The sequence below is a fragment of the Cimex lectularius genome, unplaced genomic scaffold (assembly GCF_000648675.2).
Source record: "Cimex lectularius strain Harlan isolate CLEC.00 unplaced genomic scaffold, Clec_2.1 scaffold263, whole genome shotgun sequence".
Taxonomy (NCBI): Eukaryota; Metazoa; Arthropoda; class Insecta; order Hemiptera; family Cimicidae; genus Cimex; species Cimex lectularius.
Genome location: NW_019392788.1, coordinates 169,461 through 191,534, shown reverse-complemented (window position 1 = coordinate 191,534; position 22,074 = coordinate 169,461). Strand labels below are relative to the sequence as shown.

Here is a 22,074-nt window from a genome sequence, read left to right as displayed (position 1 = left end):
TCGTGACCTCGATCCACTCGGACACCAACTTCCCATTTCAACCGCACCTTTTGAATTTTCCCTCCTTTTTGCCATTTTTCAAATGTCGTGTAATCGGGTTGGATTCTCGACGACAAATGAAATGGCGACGGAGAGCTTTAGTGAAGTATACTTCATTTTAATCATTAAATTCACTAATTTCGTGGTCCGCTTGACCAATTAATATTAATCAATATTACACGACATTTGAAAAATGGCAAAAAGGAGGGAAGTTGGTGTCCGAGTGGATCGAGGTCACGATAGCTCAAGTGGTAGAGCAGCGGCGTATCAAGCCGCAGATCGTGGGTTCGAATCCCGCTCGTGCCATTGACTTTTTTATCTCAACTAAAAACCTTAATTAATTGTAATTCTGTACTGTTTGAAATAATAATCGTAATCAATTTCTTGTTACTTGTTTGTCTATAAATTTATCACACTATGCGTAATGCAAACTTCCAAAAACCCAAACTGCACTAAAAGCATTAGCATGTAAAAAGATTACAACTAAAATGCACCCAAAATTGAGCTAACCTGACAATATGTTGGGTGCAAGGGCTCAAAGGAATTTTTGACAATGAACAAGCAAACAAACTGGCCAGAGAAGGATCTGCAAGACCATACATACAGCCTATGCTTGGAATAAAAAGTCTCCTCGATTGTAGAATTGGTCGGTAAAAACTAAAGATGTGGTCGAATTCTAGTTGTGCCAGACACAGTACACTCTAAACTCACGGTTAAAGGATCCGCACCAAAACTGGCTACCACGTAAAACTCGCGGTTGATGGAGATGTAAACCTATCATGGCAGCTACACACCTACACAGCGGGTAGATTAAATGATAACTCCATCTGTACGTAATCAATGAGGTGGAAAAAATTATCAGACAAATCAAATTCGAATGCCATGGAACAGCTCAATAGAGGCAGAACCAACTTACTATTTATTCAAAGAAAGATCGAGTCAATTGAACTAAGGAACTAAGAAAAGTACAATTAGCCATAAAATTTGCATTGCAGCAAATACCAAATTCCCCCTTCTAGTATCATTCTCATCGTTAAAAAACCAAAGTATGTAAAACTAAAACTAAACTCGACCTTGTTTTTTGACTTTTCTCCCATTCAAAAATACTGCCTTGAGGGATTACTGGCCGTACCGAAGTCCTGTTTATCATTTTACGCCCGGACACTGTTGAAAAAGCGTCATAAATTAGCATCTCATCCAGCTTTGAAAACACATTAGAAAAACTTTTTCCATCAACGTTTTCAACACATAATAAATTGTTGTTGTTAGAAAAGCGTTCATTTTTCATTAAGTACTTTAATATGTAAAAATAAAATATAAGGGTTTTTCATTAGACTTTTCTTGGATTAAATTAATATTAATATCTTTTGAAACTAACCTCTTTATTTGTTAAGTACGAATTGTATATTTTGTGTTAAAAGTAATTGCCTATTTAATAACAAGCTTCATAAAATAAGCCAATTTTGTATTATTAAAAAATACAAAAACCTTCAGGATAAGGCATTTTTAACACTAAATGGAAAAAGATGAATCCACTTATTAATATTTTCGGGCCCATATCGAAGTCATTAGAAATAAATCGTTTAAAAATTTAGGATTCGTTCTCAGGCAAACTGCTGACTTTAAGAACCTTTTTGCAATAAAATTACTCTATTAATCTCTGGTGCGCAGTCACCTAGATTATGCCAGTGTTGTTTGCTCGCCGAGATCTTTAGATGGGTCTTACAAGGGTACACAGAAAGGCCACGAAATACCTGTATCACAAATTGTGCATTCACAGGAACTACCATCATTGCACCTATGAAGCCAGACTTCAAGATGGCAAGATATACCAAAACAATTGATTCTCAATTTTCAAAAAATATTTGAAGAACTTATAAAAACTTATAATTGCAATAAAGTAGTTTCATTATGTACAAAAAAGTTGTCCGTAAGTAGTTTTATTAAAAATACTTTAATAAATTGCATTTCTCGGTCAGAAAAATTGTCATCTCGTTAATTGAAATTTGTATATTTATTTATTGTTTTACGAGGGTTCGTAAAAACAAAGGTCTTTCCAAAAACCTTTTTTTTTTTTTTAATTGGCCTTATGATCTTGCATATTAGCCATAGTATGAATTCTTGAGTGTTCAAATTGGGGGTTATCGGGAAAAAAGGGCCAGAGGCGACGGTGGGAATCGAACCCACGACCTCGGCGAGAGAGTCTCTCATGCTAACCACTCGGCTACCGCGGTCCCAAAAATCTGGATTCTTGTGTTGAAAAAAAAAAACTGTTTGTAAATTCAGGGCCGTTGAGATTCGAACCCCGAAACAACGCTCTCTAACCGTCAAAAATTGTGCGGGACTGAAAAGCACTGCATTTTTCAGTCGGAATGACAAGCTATTAGTAGATGCTCATTGTGTATAATTGTAGTACGCTTTTACAACATAAGGACATTTGTGCTGTGAGTTCATCCGGCAGTTACAAGGGAACGAGTTTAATTTAAAATATTTTCATTTATTGTGATTTTTTACCGGCTGTGCTCTCCAACCGGACAAAGGACCATCCTGGCCAGGATTGTTTTATCACCTGTCAACTTCACATGAGATCCGCCGAGGCTGCACGTAATATCTCGTTCGAACTTCCGGAACAAAACAGAAATTTGAATGTAAAAATATATACGTTAAATACAGTGTTTTAGTGGAGTTTCTGCTTTTTTTTTCTTTTCGCGACACTTACCTCCTAAGTTACAACTAAATAAATTATTAATACGAAAAAGGAGATAAACATTAATAATAACTAATCTCTTTATGTAAAGTTTTGGTTGAAATGAAAAAGCTAGTGCAAAGAGCGGGATTCGAACCCACGACCTTCGGCTAAATACGCCGCTGCTCTACCACTTGAGCTATCATGACTTCGATCCCCTCGGACACCAACTCCCCATCTCAACCTAAAACCTTCCGAATTTTCCCTCCTTTTGGCCATTTTTCAAATTCGAATCCCGCTCGTGGCATTAGGTTTTTCATTTCAACCAAAACCTTACATAAAAAGATTAATTAATTGAAAGAAGTAATTTGGTCAATAGACCACGAAATATTATAGATTTATGATAACAATGGACTAGGGGTCGTCTATGGAATAACTGAATTATTATTAGATTATTACATCCATTATTTTTCTGATAAGGGCAGCGAGTATCTGTGTCCTCTATTTAGATTCTTGTAAAAAATACGATTTTTTTATTAGATACAGAAATGATAGTTTTGTGTCGAGGGGGTCGATGGCGGCGTCGATCCTAATTAGGATATTATAATTAATTAAGGTTTTTAGTTGAGATAAAAAAGTCAATGGCACGAGCGGAATTCGAACCCACGATCTTCGGCTTGATACGCCGCTGCTCTACCACTTGAGCTATCGTGACCTCGATCCACTAGGACACCAACTTCCCATCTCAACCGCACCTTTTGAATTTTCCCTCCTTTTTCAAATGTTGTGTAATCGGGTTGGATTCTCGACGACAACTGAAATGGCCACGGAGAGCTTTAGTGAAGTATACTTCATTTTTAATCATTAAATTCACTAATTTCGTGGTCCGCTTGACCAATTAATATACTACAATTAATTAAGGTTTTTAGTTGAGATAAAGAAGTCAATGGCACGAGCGGGATTCGAACGAAATTCGATTGAAAAATGGCAAAAAGGAGGGAAAATTCAAAAGGTGCGGTTGAGATGGGAAGTTACTGTCCGAGTGGATCGAGGTCACGACAGCTCAAGTGGTAGAGCAGCGGTGTATCAAGCCGAAGATCGTGGGTTCGAATCCCGCTCGTGCCATTGACTTTTTTATCTAAACTAAAAACCTTAATTAATTATAATATATTAATTGGCCAAGCGGACCACGAAATTAGTGAATCTAATTAGGATAGTTATTTAATGGGTGTAAAGTTTCACAGAGGAGTACCGAGGACTCCATCATCGTCACTCAGTGAGTGAGAGTGTGAACGGATAGTCACTGATTGCGGTACGTGCTGAAATAACTTAGCTTCTGATAGTACCCGAATTCCGACTTCGGTGGCTGGACGGATGAGACCGAGATCTGACCCTGGACTGCCAACACCGGGGGGTGGGTGATTCTCGGATACAGTGGGTAAATCATTGTAAATTCAAAACCTTGAATTGCCGATGAACTGCGATAGGTGATCGACTCAACTCCGTACACGTTCATACGTACATGTATGTACAGATTTGTATAAATCAGCATTTAGCAATCACGTTTTTTTTTATTAGATATCAGATTAATAACCCCAGCTATCACGGCCAAGTTATAAAGATCATTCTTTATTCTCCTGTGCAAGTACCTGTTGTCGAAACTATAAATAACGATCTGTCAGGACATTGGACTGGCCCCATCCTCGTATCGTATAGGTTTAAAAAATTAAAGGTTACATCTACGATGTATTCCAGCTCAATTTACATGTTTGTCGCGTTGTGCCGTTCTGTAATGCGTATATATCGGTCGCAAGCCTCAGAAATTTAGTCTGCACCACCTGCAGCCTGGGGTTGTGACCTAAACAAGGTCCATTGGCCGGGACAGACTGGACTGGCGACAGAGCAAAGGGAAAATTATGCGAATAGCTGTTTTGCCCTTTTTCTCTTTAACATTAACATGGGTTTTAAACTTCCAATCCTCCCCTCTGCGTTTTAATTTTGAACAACGTTACCGTTCTTTCGTTCTCTAGAGTTTCGACATTTTGTTTTAAGCCTTAAAAATATATCTTCACCCTCGAAAAGACGACAAATTTCCATCAGAGTAGAGCGTTGTCCTCCATAAATATTCCATTGTTACAACAGGACGGATAAACATGAAAATTGACTTTCTTGATTAAGTAAACTTGAGTTTTTCTGTTTATAGGAAAAACAGTTAACTTCCTACCTTCCGAGCCTTTAATTAATAAAATATTGCAATTGAAACATGTTATTACAGCAGTTCTATAAATTTTGAATCGTCCAATTAATTGAATTATTCTGTCTATCTTATAATAAGTGATGGTAAAACAATTGTAGATTTTCTGAGCAGGAAACGAGGAATCGTCCTTATTCGATTAAGTACCTACATTATGTAGAAAAAGGTTGTTCGATGTGCTATACATAATAAAGCGTGTAGGTATGCCGCCGAATTTAAGAATGGTTCTCGGTTTTCACCACACTAGCGAGTTTTTGGTTCCGTTGTTCAGCTAGGCGGCAGGCTAGAAGGCGTGTGTTTTGTGTTACGTGTTTTGTTTGAGTGTATTTATTAAAATGAGTGGTGAGAGGCTGATGGTGAAAATATAGAGTTACCATCGTCTCTCCAGCAGTGTGTGTTTAGTGTTGATGGCGGAATATTTATGAAATCGACTATAATTTGGATTAGGTTATTACTATTGTGTATAGGTCGACGGAGGTATAGTTCCCACCGTCCAACCAGAATGAGTGCGATATGGGTATAAACTGTATTATAAATGTTAATTAGTTTTGGGCTAGATTAAAAGTTGGGGCTGAAATAACCTAGCTGTCGTAAGTTCCCACTGGTAGAGAAGCGACGACCTCCTGGGCATCTGGCGACCCAGCCACATAACGGGTAGGTGAACTTCCTCGAGGTATCGACCGTAGGCTAAGCAGATTGGGTTGATGATTCAACCCTTCTGGTTGAATGTCCAATTGCCTCTTTCACAAAGTTAATAACTTACAATATGACATCATCGATATACCTAGATGTATATGTAGATGTAATATTCGGGGTGTAATATACTGCGCCCTTTAAGAGCTATTTTATCTCCCGTTCCCTGCCTAAAGCACATCGATGAGTCCTATTTCATCAAGGAACTTGATTAATTGGCCCGGTGGTTGACATTTTCTATGATCACATTACACATCCCAAAACACTTCCTCCTGCCGGCAAGTGTAGCTCCGCAGTTTGTTAGTAGATGTGTTGGTCTCCTCTGGCTCTTTGCAGAATCTGCATGTGTTGTCTTAAATTATTCCAATCTTGTTTAAATGTCCATTTAGCTTGCTGGGTCCTGTTAAGAATTCTATTAGGATTCGCCGTTTTTCCTGCTTCCCTTGACACATTCTGTAATTTCGTTTTTTCCGAAATTTTTTAAAGAGATTCTTGGATTGCGTGTATCCAATGAGTGAGTTCCATTGGTCCTTCTTTTTCATTTTGTCCTTCTGTCTGAGATATTCATTAATAGTGTGGGTTCCTATGCCACAGAAGAGTTCAGGTCCTGTCAGCGGTGTAGCAGCTCCTTGCCTTGCAACGGTGTCCGCTTTCTCGCACTCCCATGTGTCCTGGGACCCAGCAGAGGTTGATCGACATACCTAACTGTTATCCTTAATTTTTGAGCCACTATTTATTTAGCAAAAAAAAAAAAAAAAAAGTCGGTATAAACGGGTTTAATGTTGATGATTATTTGTTCACTATAGTGATGTAATTTGTGATTTAGCAGCTTACAAATTTAAAATGATGATCAGAATCTTCCAAATTGATAAGGTCCTATTTCATTTAACTCTTCATTAATTTATTTTAATATGAAATAAATAAAAACGTAGAAATCATCGCAGTGAGTGATGTCAGGCGGTCCAAATAATAATGGTGATTAAACTTATAAATTCTAAGCATTTGATTGCGTGACCAGACCTTATAAACCTTATAAGTAGAAAAAGAACGAACCGACATGGAACGAGAGACAATAAAGCGGTTCGCAAATATTTAGAATAATCAATTGTAATAGTTTTATTTAAAATGAAGATGAATGGAATACACACGACCTGTAACCAAAGCACAAATTGAACAAGTTAAAAACTGGTTTGCGTACTTTTTATTTGTAAGTGATAAGCAAACATCATTGATTTATAGTTCGATAGATTATATTGTAACAGATAATGCAAGGATTAACAGACCACAAAGATCAGAAACGACCAAACAACATGTTCACCCCCACAGATCATAAGAAGAAATCTCACTGTTAAGTTATTTTATGCTTTAAGAAAAAAGTCAGTACAGGTATTAAAATTATATGAAATATAAAATTTAAAATGTTACCAATCCCATTGTCTACTAACTTAATACAAAATCGATTATTGCAGGTGGAGAAATATAAAAATATCTCTAAAGTTGGAGTTTTTACCGAACTGACGGTAATCGCATTAGAAATTTTGTGAGGTGCCTTCAAAACGTTTTTGTCTTAATGTAGAATTTTTTGGGTTCAGCAAGGTTTCGGCGATTTATAGCAAAAAAGTGTCTACTTCATCATAAAGACCTTATGAACATATCTGAATAATAAAAATATCTTTATTACACAATATCATGTGTGGTGTTTAGTGATCATTAGTTAATGATTATTTGAAGATCGTGAGATGCGGTCTGGTGTGACATAGGTTTTAGAAAAACATTTTCTTTATCGTGCCACGTTCCGAGCTTTATTGAGATCATCTTCATCTGGGATTTATAAACATTGTTTAAATTTGACAATTATATGTAGGATGTGAAAAAGAAGACAAAAAATAGTTTTTTTCTCTCTCTCTTTTCTTTTTCACATCCTAGGATGTGAAAAAGAAGAAAAAAAAAATAGTGTGGTGATTAGTGACCGTTAATTGATGTTTATTCAGAAATCGTGAGATGCGGACGTAGGTTTCAGAAAAACATTTTCTTTATCGTGCCAACGTTTCGATCTTTATTGAGATCATCTTCAGGGCCTGGGATTTACAAATCTCTGTTCTGTAATTGATGCTGTGTTTATTAAGAGATTAGAGTGCACTCTCAATACAACACGCAAGAATGGCACAATTACACAGAAGACAAACACTTTGAGCCCTGAAGATGATCTCAATAAAGATCGAAACGTTGGCACGATAAAGAAATGTTTTTCTGAAACCTACATCACACCAGACCGCATCTCGATTTCTGAATAATCTTCAATTAACGGTCACTAACCACCACACTATTTTTTTCTTCTTTTTCACATCCTACATATAATTGTAAAATTTAAACAATGTTTATAAATCCCAGATCCTGAAGATGATCTCAATAAAGATCGAAACGTTGGCACGATAAAGAAAATATTTTTCTAAAACCTATCTATTGTTCATCGATTAGTGAAGAAAGTCTGAACTCTTGCGCTAAGTTTTTCGTAAGACTCAAAATCTGATTTTGATTAAAATAAATGTTAGAGTATAAAAGCTCACTGTTGAAATCCAAAGAGGCGGCTTTAAATCTTGAAGTGTACCCAGTAATCCTCAGGGCCGGTCGGCGAGTCGTAAGGCACTGACTGGCTTAGTGGTCAGGGAGTTACTGACTCCTCGAGGGGGCTCCACGGTTGGAGTGGCCCGGCCTTCATCCACTCGGCATAGCACAACATCCCTTCCAACCGTTCAATTGAAACGCGTTATTACACATCTAGATAACACGGCTTATTATTGTGCTGTACGTATCTCCGGCTATATCCTCCACGGCTGATCGCCGCCCTGATAACTTATCGGGATAAAAAAGGGCACATCGAACCGGTCCGATTTTGCAATCGGGCTCATTTATCGTATTGGTCTATTTTATTTTACCGACGCGATTTTTTTATTAAAATTCCTTTTTTGATGCAAATATGGGGTAACTACGCGTCTACCAAATTTAAAATATACACTTACTACCTAAGACAAAATCTTTGGTCTTACCATTTATTTTAGAGGGTTTCAATTTTTTCAAACGATTTATAATAATAGATAAAATTTAGTAGAACTTAGAAGCAAAAAATTTAAATTGTTTGTGATTATTATTGTACAGGAAGTAAAGTAATTCTTGTCAAACAGAAGGGGTTTTCAGTTATCAACTGTGATTTATACTGGTGAAACAACGGGAGAAAATACAAAATTTAATTTAATTTAAATAAATAAAATAGCAAAATTTAATCAATGTTGATATTTTTATAACTAGCCGTAAAAAACAACCATCAATTACACAATAAATTAAAATTAACGAGTTATTTGAATTCTTAAGGAAAACTTCATTGTACTCAAAGTAAGTTTTTTTTCAACGATCCGGATTTCGAGCTTTTAGCTCATCATCAGGTTGTAGAACACCTTCAACCTGATGATGAGCTAAAAGCTCGAAATCCGGATTGTTTGAAAACAACTTACTGTGAGTAGGAACTATCTTTTTATAATCTTTTTATAAATATAATTACTGTGAGTTGATTAGTGACCGTTAATCGATAATTATTCAGAAAACGTGAGATGCTGTCTGGTAAAAATGATTAACTAATTAACATTAAAATTGATTAAATTCACTATTTTTCGTGGTCTACTTGACCAATTAATATCATTAAATTAATTAAGGTTTTTAGTTGAGATAAAAAAGTCAGCGCCACGAGCGGCCATTTGAAAAATGGCAAAAAGGAGGGAAAATTCAAAAGGTGGGGTGCAGTTGAGAAGTTGGTGCCCGAGTGGATCGAAATTACGATAGCTGAAGTGGGAGAGTAGCGGCGTATCAAGCCGAAGGTCGTGGGTTCGAATCCCGCTCGTGACACTGACTTTTTTATCTCAACTAAAAACCTTAATTAATTGATAAATATTAAGTTCTTCGCCGACAGGATGGATGGGTGAATGGGAAGAACCCTATGTTACCTAAAAATAACGGTCGGCAAGGACTTTAGAATGATGTAGTAGCTTTAAACCTGCTAATAAGTGATTAAGTAATGTTTTTAAGTGGAAGCTATAAAACTTTAAATTAGTTTTTTTGAGATATTTAATTGGCAATAAATTAAGAATTCCACTCGATTTTTCAATTCTTCTTAAGAGGCAAAATAGCCTTTTTTTTGTTTTGGAGAATAGGCTTCTTGGCTTGTCCCTTTTCACAATTAATTTTCCAAAAATGAAAGGAATTTTTATCCAACCCAGGCTTCCTCAGAAAATGTCTGGTCTTAGAAAGAGCGTTAAATGATTCACATATTTCAATTAATTAATATTTATGAAAGGTATTGGTTGAGATAAAAAAGTCAGTGTCACGAGCGGGACTCGAACCCACGACCTTCGGCTAAACACGCCGCTACTTTACTACTTGAGCTATCGTGACTTCGAGGATGAGATGGGCAGTTGGTGTCCGAGCGGATCGAAGTCACGATAGCTCAAGTGGTAGAGCAGCGGCGTATCTAGCCGAGGATCCTGGGTTCGAGTCCCGCTCGTGACACTGGCTTTTTTATTTCAACCAATACCTTTCATAAATATCAATTGATTGAAAAATGTTAATTAGTCAATCGGACCATGAACTGTAATTGACTATTCACATATGTCAGACGGTTTTGTTAAAATTTCTGTTTAAAGGCTGTCAGATAGTACACAGATTTCCTTGACACAGAAATCTATCTGATACATTTGTTCTCAAGATCGTAGATGTAAATTGTAGAGGTTTTGAGAGCAAACGTTTAGACCTTTTACATCGAGCACGATTTTCTTTCTTTTTGAAATAATCTCAACTGAATTATTCTGTCATCGCTATTACTTGAAAGTACATGAGGTTATTTATGCATTTTAAGATGTCAAAACGATAAGAGCCCATCATCCTTTGAAACGATAATCTCCCAGTCCTTGGTTCCTTTTAGAGAATTCAGTCCATCCGTCAAGTACGAAAAACTTTCTGGAATAAAAGATTAAATGCACTCAAAAAAGCACGAAAAACTCTGAATTCAAGAGTATAAGAACCCTAAAACGGAATGTGTGATTAGGTTTATGAACTCAACAAAAAACTAGATAAAACTTATTTTATCGAGCCAATACAGCGTCAATAAAACAGGTCAAATGTAATTATAGCACAGAAGATGTTATAGGAATTCGACAAATTATGTAAAGAAAAGAACCGAAGATAATACTTCACGATGCATCACTCCGAAACTGCAGCAGAGCCAGAATTAATCAAAACACCAAGAGCACCAAGTACACCGATATATTTTTAATAATACAAACATACAGCTTTACATGATGAAAACGTGAGGTTTAGATTTATCCATTATAATTCCCTACCAAAGGGCGATATGTTAATAAAAGAGGAGAAGCGGTGGACCAGGATGAGCAAATTGTGAACTGTTTGATCGGATCACTAGTGGGTCTGTCTGTAGTCATTGGGCTCAAAATAATGGTGTAGCCTTGAGGGAGTGGCAAGCTCTCTAAAGCACAAGCTGTACTTGTGTCGGCTTCGGGTCTTCATCGGGCGGGGGGGGGGTCTTTATCAGAGGCACACATGGGTTAGGGTACCAGATCCTGTCTGCATAGACGTGGGAGGGTGCATAACCATCTGTACTACGGGGTAACAGAAATGTTCCAAGGTTCAGCCCCTGTTTCACTGGGAAAGGACTCGTCGTTGCCCGTGGTGACACCCCTGGCGGGTACCTGGAGAAGAGGCTGTCTTCTTTCTGAGACCTTTGCACGAAACTTGCGTATGACCATCGTTATTCACCCGGGCTCACGGGATACGGCGGATTGGACGGAAGTGTATTAGCGTTGAGGATGCTATGATTATGAGGGGAAAGTCCCTCGAATGCGTGAGTAGTGGCGGATGGAAATGGGTAGTAAATCGGCTGCTCCTATTCGAATGTGTTTTGTACGCAGGTGTAGGTAATGTGCTCGATTGGCTGCTTTTACCGTAGGCAGTCTCCTCTAGGGCGTGGTAAGCAATTCCACTTTAACCGAAAACGCGGCCGGAGCGGATCCAGAAATTTCTACACTCGGGAAGCCCAATACTCTGGGAGATAGAGTGGCCTTCTCTATCTAGGGGGTGCGCGGGAGACAAGGCTGATGCATTTCGGCTTAGGTAGCCATTTGCGCGCGGCATACGGTCCGATGCTTAATGCGGACCCGAACACTCGGAATGGGCAAGCGGGGAACGAGGCTGTCTTGGCCCCTCCGGGCTGAGCTGCCTCTGCACCAATGCTGCGGCATCACCTCTGTCGTTTGCGGAGATCCGTCAGCTCTCATCTTGAGAATCAAAACGTCTGATAAGGCCGGAAGTCTAGGTGCGGAAGTTAAAGATCCTTATTGTCCTTTTAAGGACGACCGGGTATACGGGAAAGCAATGTCTATAGTCGTTGATTCCGATGCGATTCATACTGGCTTTGGGCTATTTTCAGTGTAAAGCTGGCTCAGAAACAGGTAGTGCAATGCATAAAAGCGTGTGAGTGGAATCGAAACTCGCGAGGATAGGCGGACCCCAGTGCTGATTCAAAATGTATTTACCCACTCGCGGACTAACAACCACCATCAACTTTAGTAACGAAATGTGGTGTTTAGTGACCGTTAGTTAACGATTATTCGTAGATCGTGAAATGCGGTCTGGTGTGACGTACGTTTTAGAAAAATATTTTCTTTGACGTGCCAACGTTTCGATCTTTATGGAGATCATCTTCAGGGCTCAAAGTGTTTGTTTTCCGTGTAGATGTGTCATTCATGTCTGTCGTGTTGAGTGGGCACTCTATAATAGATCTTCGAGCGTATTCCGTATTCTATCCTTTAAAGCTTTTATACTCTTTGTAATTGACTTTTGCCTTCTTTCCCTTTTGTTTTCAAGCCGTGTGGAAGATTAAGTGACAATGGGCCTTACTAACGTCGGCTGTGGCCAGTAACTAGGCCAACCATAAGGGCTTATTTGTTCCATGCAGTCGTTAGCAACACCACAAGGTTCTTACACAACGGATAATTAATCCAAGTTGATTTAAGATCGCTTTTCATTAATTACGTGTTATTCTATTAATGTTTATTAATGATTTTATATTGTAATTTATGTTTATTATTTGTCCTATTTAATGTGGTTATTAATATAGCTAAAATAATTAATGATAACTTATTGACAATTTACCCAAGAACAAGCCAAATTTAGTTGTTTAATATGTGATTTTTTACTATCGAACATATTATAATTTCAATTAATGCCAATTTTAGTATTTTTGATAGGAGGTAGTAAATTAAACCAAGCTATCAAGTTAATCAAACATCTTCATTAATAAACGGAATCAATGTAAGGATAATTAAAAAATTATGAGGATCGGCGATAAAATAATATATTGCAGCTTATCTATTAATCTTTCCATTTCCAATCATGGTACCAATGGTAATTATTAGCTAGAGTTATCGGTAATGTACCTTGATTTTTTGTAGTTATGTTCGTTTACAGTACACAAATGGTTAAAAAATTCTTTAAAAATTTTCGAAGAAAAAATTTGTAAACCACTGATTTTCAGACTAATACTCTCTCTCTCTCTCTCTCTCTCTCTCTCTCTCTCTCTCTCTCTCTCTCTCTATCTCTCTCTCTATCTATCTATCTACCTATCTACCTACCTACCTACCTACCTACCTATCTATCTACCTACCTACCTACCTACCTATCTATCTATCTATCTACCTACCTACTTACTTATCTATCTATCTACATACCTACGTATCTATATACCTATCAGTCTACCTATCTATCTATCTATCTACCTACCTACCTATCTACCTATCTATCTATCTACCTAACAATCAATCAATCAATCAATCTAACCTTCATCTCTCCCTTCCTCCTTCAGTCAGTTTCTTTCTCGCTCTCTCACATACCTTTTCTAACACTCTCACTCAGTTTTTTCTTTCTTTTCCCGCTCTCTTTTTCTCTCTCCCTCTCTCACTTCATCTCTCTTTCCGTGTTAAGATACAAAATATTCACTTACAGAAGGTTGATGAAGAGTTTTAAGAACATACACGTCAACATGCACCCTCTCTCTGTATTCCTCTTAAAAAGTCAATTTCAAGTTGTTGAATTATTAAAGGGGAAAAGTTTAGACGTTCGCTTAATGGAATCCCTTTAAACAAGAAAGAAAAATTCGAAAAGCCGGAGAGAAAACTTACAAATTGTCTTACTCATATTTTAAACAATTTTCCAGGACATTATCTCGGAAGCTGGGATTAACAATTGTGCCTTCGCTAATGACGAGGTATCACTCTTCATTACCATCATTTCGATCCCCGTGAAGTCGGCTTGAGTAACTTTAATTCTAAAGAATATCCGTTCTCTAAAGAATACAAAAAAAATCCCTAAATGAGCTTTGTAATTATCACCCCAGGGTAAATTATTTTTCCAATCAATAAATTCCAATCAAAGCACACTTTTGAAGAACAAAAACTGGCGAACTGTAAAATATGAATATAATGTTGTAGGAGAACTGTAGGAACTTGATTGATTACACCCATAATTTGTTTTGAAAGAGTTTTAAATGTTCAATCTCTCACGCCGCGGTCGTGGGTTCGATTCCCACCGTCGCCTCTGGCCCTTTTTTCCCGATAACCCCCAATTTGAACACACAAGAATTCGTACCATGGCTAATATGCAAGATCATAAGGCCAATAAAAAAAAAATAATAATAAAAAAAATAAAAAATAAAAAATGTTCAATTTGTTCAGTTTTAGAAAAATATTTTTTTAAATTTGTTTATATTTTTTAGGTTTGAATTTAACATTTCTCAATTAATATTCAGAAATCGTGAGATGCGGGCTGGTGTGATGTAGGTTTCAGAAAAACATTGTCTTTATCGTGCCGTATTTCGGTCTTTAATGAGATCTCTTCAGGGCCTGGGATTTACAAACATTATTTAAATTTATCAAAAAACATGTAGGATGTGGAAAAAGTGAATTTATACAATGCAAATAAATATTTTTTTTTAATATTCACTCAAAGTATTTGTTTTCTGTGTAATTGTGCCATTCTTGCGTGTCTTGTTGAAAATTACACAGAAAGAAGAAAATGTTTTTCTGAAACCTACATCACACCAGACCGCATCTCACGATTTCTGGATAATCATCGATAAACGGTCACTAATCACCACAAATTTTTCAATTAATTCACATTTAAGAAAGGTATTGGTTAAGATAAAAAAGTCAGTGTCACGAGCGGGATTCGAACCCACGACCTTCGGCTAAATGCGTAATGTGCCGCTACTCTACCACTTGACCCATCGTGACTTCGATCCGCTCGGACACCAACTTCCCATCTCCACCCCACCTTTTGAATTTATTCCTCCTTTTTGCCATTTTTCTATTTTTTTATCTCCACTAAAAAAACCCTGAATTAATTGAAAGATATTAATTGGTCAAGCGGACCACAAAAAACAAGTGATTTTAAATAAATTTATCAAGGTTCGTCAAATACAATCTCAACTAGCATTTCAATTTTAAATATTTAATGGAAGTAATCTTTATGAAAGATATTGGTTGAGATAAAAAAAGTCAGTGTCACGATCGGGATTCGAACCCACGACCTTCGGCTAAATGCGCCGCTGCTCTACCACTGCTCGAATTTTCTTTCCTTTTTGCCATTTTTCGAAAGCTCTCCCTGGCCATTTCATTTGTCGCCGAGAATCAAATAGATTACACGACAGTAAATAAAACTATGAATGTTCTATTATAACTAATCAAGGACTAACACGAACATTTAACAATTCTCTCCTCCAAATTCATAAGCAATAATTTTATGATTAGATTTAAAAAAAAAGCGAGATTTCTCAATCTGATCTTCGAGGCGATGAACTTGTAATTTGGTGGAAAACCGATAATTCTGGTCTGCCTGTCTTGACTTTACTAGTTTGACAGATACTCTGGCTTCTCGCACTCTTCAGTGCTATTACTATTTACTTTATGTACTACTTGTACTGTTTTCGTAGATTCGTATTATTTACTATTAGAAATTCATATATCAATTTTTTCCTTAAAATATGGCATGTTTTATAATATCACTGATTGTAAATTAAAAGCGAGACCGAAAACTGAAGATGTTAAAATAACGAAGTGCGACTGACATACCAAAATCATCACCCAATTACAAATAATGTAAATAGTTTGTAAACTTCACCAATCAATCGAGTCTTAAGGCAACAGGTGGTCCATTTCTTAATTGGCCATGATTGGTATCACGGATGATGACACGTGATCAACGGATATGAGTAACAGGTAGAAACGGGTTGATAATACAGTCAATTCAATCGAAATTAGTTAATCTTCAAATAATAAAAAGAGTCGAAAACACCTGAATGTTTGGTAAAAATATTTGGTAATTCTGAAGTACATCTACTGTAACTGAACGTGACCTCATAAAAATAGTCAGATGACTGAAACCTGATAAAACACGGTGGATATGATCCACAGGGAATGTTGCGGGTGTATATTTAAATTTATCATCTAATTTATAACAGCTGGACAGTTGAATGTAAGGTCGTAAGATCACAGAGACAGGTTGTTCCGTTTTGAAACATGTTCATCCCTTTCAGCCCTGCGAGGGCAGAAAGGGCTAAAAACCGTTCTGCTTTGAGCAGTTAATGTTTGCAGAACGACAGCCGGACGGGCTGCGGCGTGGCAGGCATCGCTTTGTGCCTTCCATTGATTCTCCAGTCCGGCGGATCTCTTTTAAAGGGAAAGCCTCTAATTCTAACCCCGACGGTAAACTAAATGACGCCCCTTGTGAAAAGGGGATGCTTCTTCAAATGGCTTCATCCCGGGTAATTTCGCCATTGGTGAAATAGCCTGGCTCAGATTAGAAAAAGCGTTATCACCGGGGCTTACATCAATAGGGTGTGCCAGTTTACATCTCAAGAGAGAGAGAAACAAAAATTAGAAAGAACAATATATTGAATGACCAGGCTTAGACTTGAGAATAGTTTTTCCTCGATGTTACCCATAAACCTCACGGTAAGAGAACGAAATTGGAGTAAGAGTGAGAGTGAGTGAGTGAGCGCGTGAGAGGAAAAAAGGAGAGAGGTAAACGGAGAGAGAGAAAGAAAGAAAGAGGGCGAGAAAGAGATTGAATTATCAATATAAAAACGGAATATTAGTTTTATATCAATTGTTGGAATTATTGTAAACTCTTCACTGTTCTTAAATTATGATCAATTTTCGTGCTTACTTTGGCATGTCGACCCGAGGAATTTCTCTGAGGGAGTTGTGGCTCAGGTCGAGAGTGACCAGGGTCTCCTGGAGGCTCCAGAGCTGTTGAGGTACGGCCGTCAGGTGGTTTGAAGCGAGGGTGATGCTTTGGAGCCCTTCCAAGTCCTCCAGGGCGTCCCATGACGTTATCCTGTTGGCGGATAGATCGAGCGAATTCAGCCTGCCGAGGCCCCGCGGCACCGCCTCCAACCCCTTCGATGACAAATCACCTTCCCTCCGTCCGCTCTCCTGGAAGCAAACAAGCGACTTTGAACAATTTACAAACGAAGCATTGTACTTTAAAGCTGATAAATTGTCTAAGCTCAAGTTGATGCCGGATAAAGATGTAAAGTGAAATATGGTTTCATTATTCTTTTCAATATATTATGGCTATATTTTATACCGTGTATTGTTATATTAACGTTTTTTGTCGTTTGTTTTCTCTGCTAATTGGTTTCGGAGAAAACAGTGGAAAATTGGTTGATCTCATTGGAACCCAATTACTTAAAACAGTAAATTGTCATTTCTAGTGAGTCTAACTAATGCCAAAAGAGCTTTGACACACAAAACAAAACTGGCATACTATTTTACACGTTTATTACAGTTTTAATGGTTAATAGGTTGTCTTAAGCTAATCTCAAGCAGATACACACAGGTTTTTATGTTAGTATAAAGAAGAAGAAGAAGAAAAACTAGCAACGTTTCGATCTTTACTGAGAACATCTTCAGGGCCTGGGATTTATAATCAAAAACTAGTATATTTGACTAAATATTTACATATAAACAGATTGAAACCTGACTCCTTTTTTCATTTGTGTTAGAAAAGCGAAAGCCTCTGGGCTTTATAACCTTCTACAGCCTTAACAATGTAATCATTTTGTCTTGTTTAGCCTGTTACTGCGTTTGAGGGGAAAACTGATTATAAAAAAAAACCTGCTGTAACTTTAGATTCATGGTAATGATTATGTGTGTTAGTATATAGACTAAAATAATATTCTCTGTTTTTATAGCCTCTTAGTATGTTAAGAACAGAATAAATTTAAAAAAGGTAAGAAATAATTTTTTTGACTTAATTTATTTATATCTACAACTTTATATCTACAGTGACTCACAGATTCGTTCACAGCTGAATGCAAATTCGGTTATCATTATTTACATTACAAAACAATTGTAGGACATCAAATAAACGTAGTTTTTTTAATAATTTTATTTATCTTAACACTAAAAACACACAAAAAATTAAATTGTTCCTTTATCATGATTATTAATAGAATATAAAAGAAATTACCGTGTGAGAACGATAATTGATTGTGTCATAGAAAGTCCTTTAATATTTCATATGTCCTCCTTTGGCTTTAAAACTGCATCAGTCCTTCTGGGCATACTTCTCCCGAGATTTTTGTACTGTTCTGGATCAATTAGGTCCCATTCAACTTGTGTTTTTTCCCAAAGTTGATCGAAGTTTGAAGCGTCTCCTGCAGCATCGGCTAAAGATTTTTTAGTTTTCTCCACAAGTGCTCAATTGGATTAACGTTAGGTGACTGTGGGGGCCATTCCATGACATTAAAACCACGATCAGCAAGCCACTGTTTGATCAGCAATGGTTTCTTCACTTTCCGTCGCTCTTAATCCGGCCTCACGTAAACATCTCCGTTTGTTTCAACACTGACATCCATATTATCATTATCACGCGGCCTACGCTGAATTTGGACAGCATTGTCAACCTGTCCTGATTGAAGCGTAGATACAACGCCTTTTGGCCTCGGAAAATTTTGTTTTATGACCACTCCTCTTCTTTTTAAAACAACTATCGTAAATTCCGGAAGATCTTTTAGGTTTTGTTATTACCACAATAACAACAATTTATATTTTTTTGAAATTTCACGATAAGGAAGTCCTTCTTGTAGAAATTTTATTATTGATCTTTCAGAAATGTTGAAAATGGGTTCATACTGTAATTAAACGGAATAGATCATAACCATTGAGGAAAGGAAATATTTTCAATATCACGATAGCTCAGGTGGTAGAGAAGCGGCGAATCTAGCCGAAGATCGTGGGTTCGAATCCCGGCCATTAACTTTTTTTCATCTCAACTAAAAACCTTAATTAATTTTCAATATGTAAGCAAAATAACTAAATTGATGATACCTGATAACAAATTTGAGACGAATTATTGGATGGTTTTTGCGAAACTTGCAATGAAGTAACCCGAGTCACAAAACTGTTCACACGAAGACTCGTAATAAACTGGCTCAATTCAAAGGTATAAACATAAATAAAGATTATTAGGGTGAATGTTTGTTTACCAACAGTTCAACGAACTCAATCCTATTGCTGTTGTCTGGATTAAAAAATACGGAATTTGCAAACTAGAGATAATAGAAAATTGTTCACTGATGTGAACAAATATGTGAGTCACTGTATGTCGGCAGAAGACTATTTCTTTAAGAAGAAAAAATCTGGTTATTTCTATTGTTATTATTGGCTCCGAGGACGAATCCACTGTCAGAATGGTCGTGTCCTGAGAAGACTATTTTCTATATCGCTAATTAGATGTGTAACTAAGTAATAATTAATTGCAGAATGATTAGCTGTATTGAACGATTAGAATGAAGAGATGTGAATTGAAACTCAGGAAATCGATTCTACTCTTCGTTTGGAGCAAAAAATAGTACGGTTTTTGTGNGGAGTGGGCAAACAGATTTGGCTAACAACCCGGCTGTGGGCGTAAAGCCGTAATCCCTTAAGCCGGCAAAAAACCCAGCCGAGCAAATACCTGCAATGGTTACATTGCAGAATTGCAAGCTGTGAAGATTCATCACGGGCTGCCATGTTTAATTACAACGCCTGATGCAATAAATGTTATTTTTTAACTACTATATCCAGTGAACATAATCCTGATGATATAAAATTATAGCAGACGATTGTTCTTTTATAAAACTTCACCCTTTTGCAAATCAAGTATTTCTAAGTCTATATTATATTTTAAAATAATCAAATAATGTTAATTAGTAAAAAACCCATTACGAACGATTGAACAGAAAAAACCCTAAAACTACTGAACTTAGAAAATTAAACAACATTTTTATTAGTATAAGCACTATAAAATTTTGCAATATAATTGCAATTACACGTGTTAAATTATTTCTTAACGGAGTTTAAAAGTGAAATTTTTGTTTTTAAACGATATCCTAAATTTTGTTTGCAGATGGATTGATGCCATTAGAATTGATGAAAACTGTATTTTTTTAATTAAATGTATATGTTATTTGCCAATACAAATATTTTTTGTATTAAGTAAAGGTTTGAGTCACTTGTAGGATAAGTTGCTCGATGACGAAACTCGTTCACACTCATTGAGAAGGTCAATTTGGTTTCATTCGTCTTGTTGGATTTTCTAGTTGGGTTGGAAGTTAAAATCGTCGTACTATTGCAGAAGATTATTGTGGATGCTCAGTGATTGATGAACTTTTGTATAGCGGGTTTTCATGGGGTCATGTACAAACGGCATGTGTCGGTAGTTATGGATAGTATGATATAAAACATAAACGTTAGCTGATTATTCAGAAATCGTTAGATGCGGCCTGGTGTGAAGTAGGTTTCAGATAAACATTTTCTTTATCGTGCCAACGTTTCGATCTTTATTGAGATCATCTTCAGGGCCTGGGTTTTACAAACATTGTTTAAATTTAACAAATGCATGCAGGATGTGGAAAAAAGGGAATTTATAGAATGAAAAAAAAAAAATTTATATTCAATCAAAGTATTTCTACTCACTCTACTCACTTTTCTGCGTAAACAAAGTAGAAATAATTTGATTGAATATAAAAAATATATTTTTTCCATTGTATAAATTCACTTTTTTCCACATCCTACATGCATTTGTTAAATTTAAACAATGTTTGTAAATCCCAGGCTCTGAAGATGATCTCAATAAAGATCGAAACGTTGGCACGATAAAGAAAATGTTTTTCTGAAACCTACTTCACACCAGACCGCATCTCACGATTTCTGAATAATCAGCTAACGTTTATGTTTTATATCATACTATTCATAACGACCGACACATCCCATTTGTACATGACCTCATGAAAATGTTGAGACTACAACAAATCCAATTACACCATTTGAAAGAACGCTAAATTTGCTGTAAGATACTTTTATTTGTAATAATCTGAATGACATAAAATGTTAACCAATTTCCGTTGGAACATGTCAAAATTACAAAATTTAAAATTTTGGTCATGATTGCACTTTCTACTGAGGTTACAAAAAATACCTACTACTTGTCAAATTTCACAAAAACTTCTTTATCTAATATGCTTTACGTTGATATATCCAGGTTTTTAAATAACGTTCTAGTAGAGTTGAAAAATAACAATTGAATGTTGGAAAACGTGAGCTAAGNGTAATTGGATTTGTTGTAGTTTCAACATTTTGGAAGTTGTAAGCGTTTTTATGTGGTAAGGTAGTGAAAAGTAAAAAAAAAACCTAAATTGACGAATATCTTCAAAATAGAGAACTTTCCGAAAATTTTCTCATGAACATTTTTTGCTCAAAATGAAGAGTAGAATCGATTCCCTGAGTTTCGTCAGAAGGAACTGGGACACCCTGTATACATATATATTTATTTATTTATTTATATATTTATTATAAATATGCTGTGATAACATTACTAATATACTAGAAATTAAGATCTTGTTTTTCGAAAATTGTACAAAATAAACAGATTTCAGTCTGATTGCAGCATTCAATAGGTATATTAGTTTAATTGTACTGTTTTTCGGCAATTGTTTTGTTAGTATTTCTCCAGTGATAAGGTCATTTCCTGGAGTCTTTTTAGCAGGTAAATTTTTAATTTCTTGTGCTACTTCTTTAGGTGAAATTAACTTTATATTTTCTTCTTGTGATGTGGTTGTTACTTCAACTAAGCTGTCATTGATGATTTCATTTGGTTTGATGATTTCAGCAAGGTAACTAATATAAAACTAGTATAATAGTATAAAATGGTTATTATCAAAGGTGACAGGGTTGGAGAACCTCTCACCTGATAACGTGATAAGCACACAATTTCTAGTCAAACGCCTGTGATACATATG

At 36.4% G+C, this 22,074-nt stretch overlaps 1 protein-coding gene across 6 annotated transcripts in view; it reads right to left on the bottom strand.

The window, feature by feature from the left end:
- The window catches only part of LOC106667006 (protein phosphatase PHLPP-like protein), a 227,194-nt gene that overhangs the window by 66,778 nt on the left and 138,342 nt on the right, over nt 1-22,074 (bottom strand). For 5 of the 6 annotated variants that reach the window (XM_014394591.2, XM_014394593.2, XM_014394592.2 and 2 more), the window contains exon 6: nt 16,956-17,224. In XM_014394591.2, coding sequence (XP_014250077.1) covers nt 16,956-17,224 — 269 coding nt within the window. Of the gene's footprint in view, nt 1-16,955; nt 17,225-19,123; nt 19,199-22,074 lie in introns of those variants that run through there. The other variant, XM_024227864.1, reaches the window with a different exon arrangement.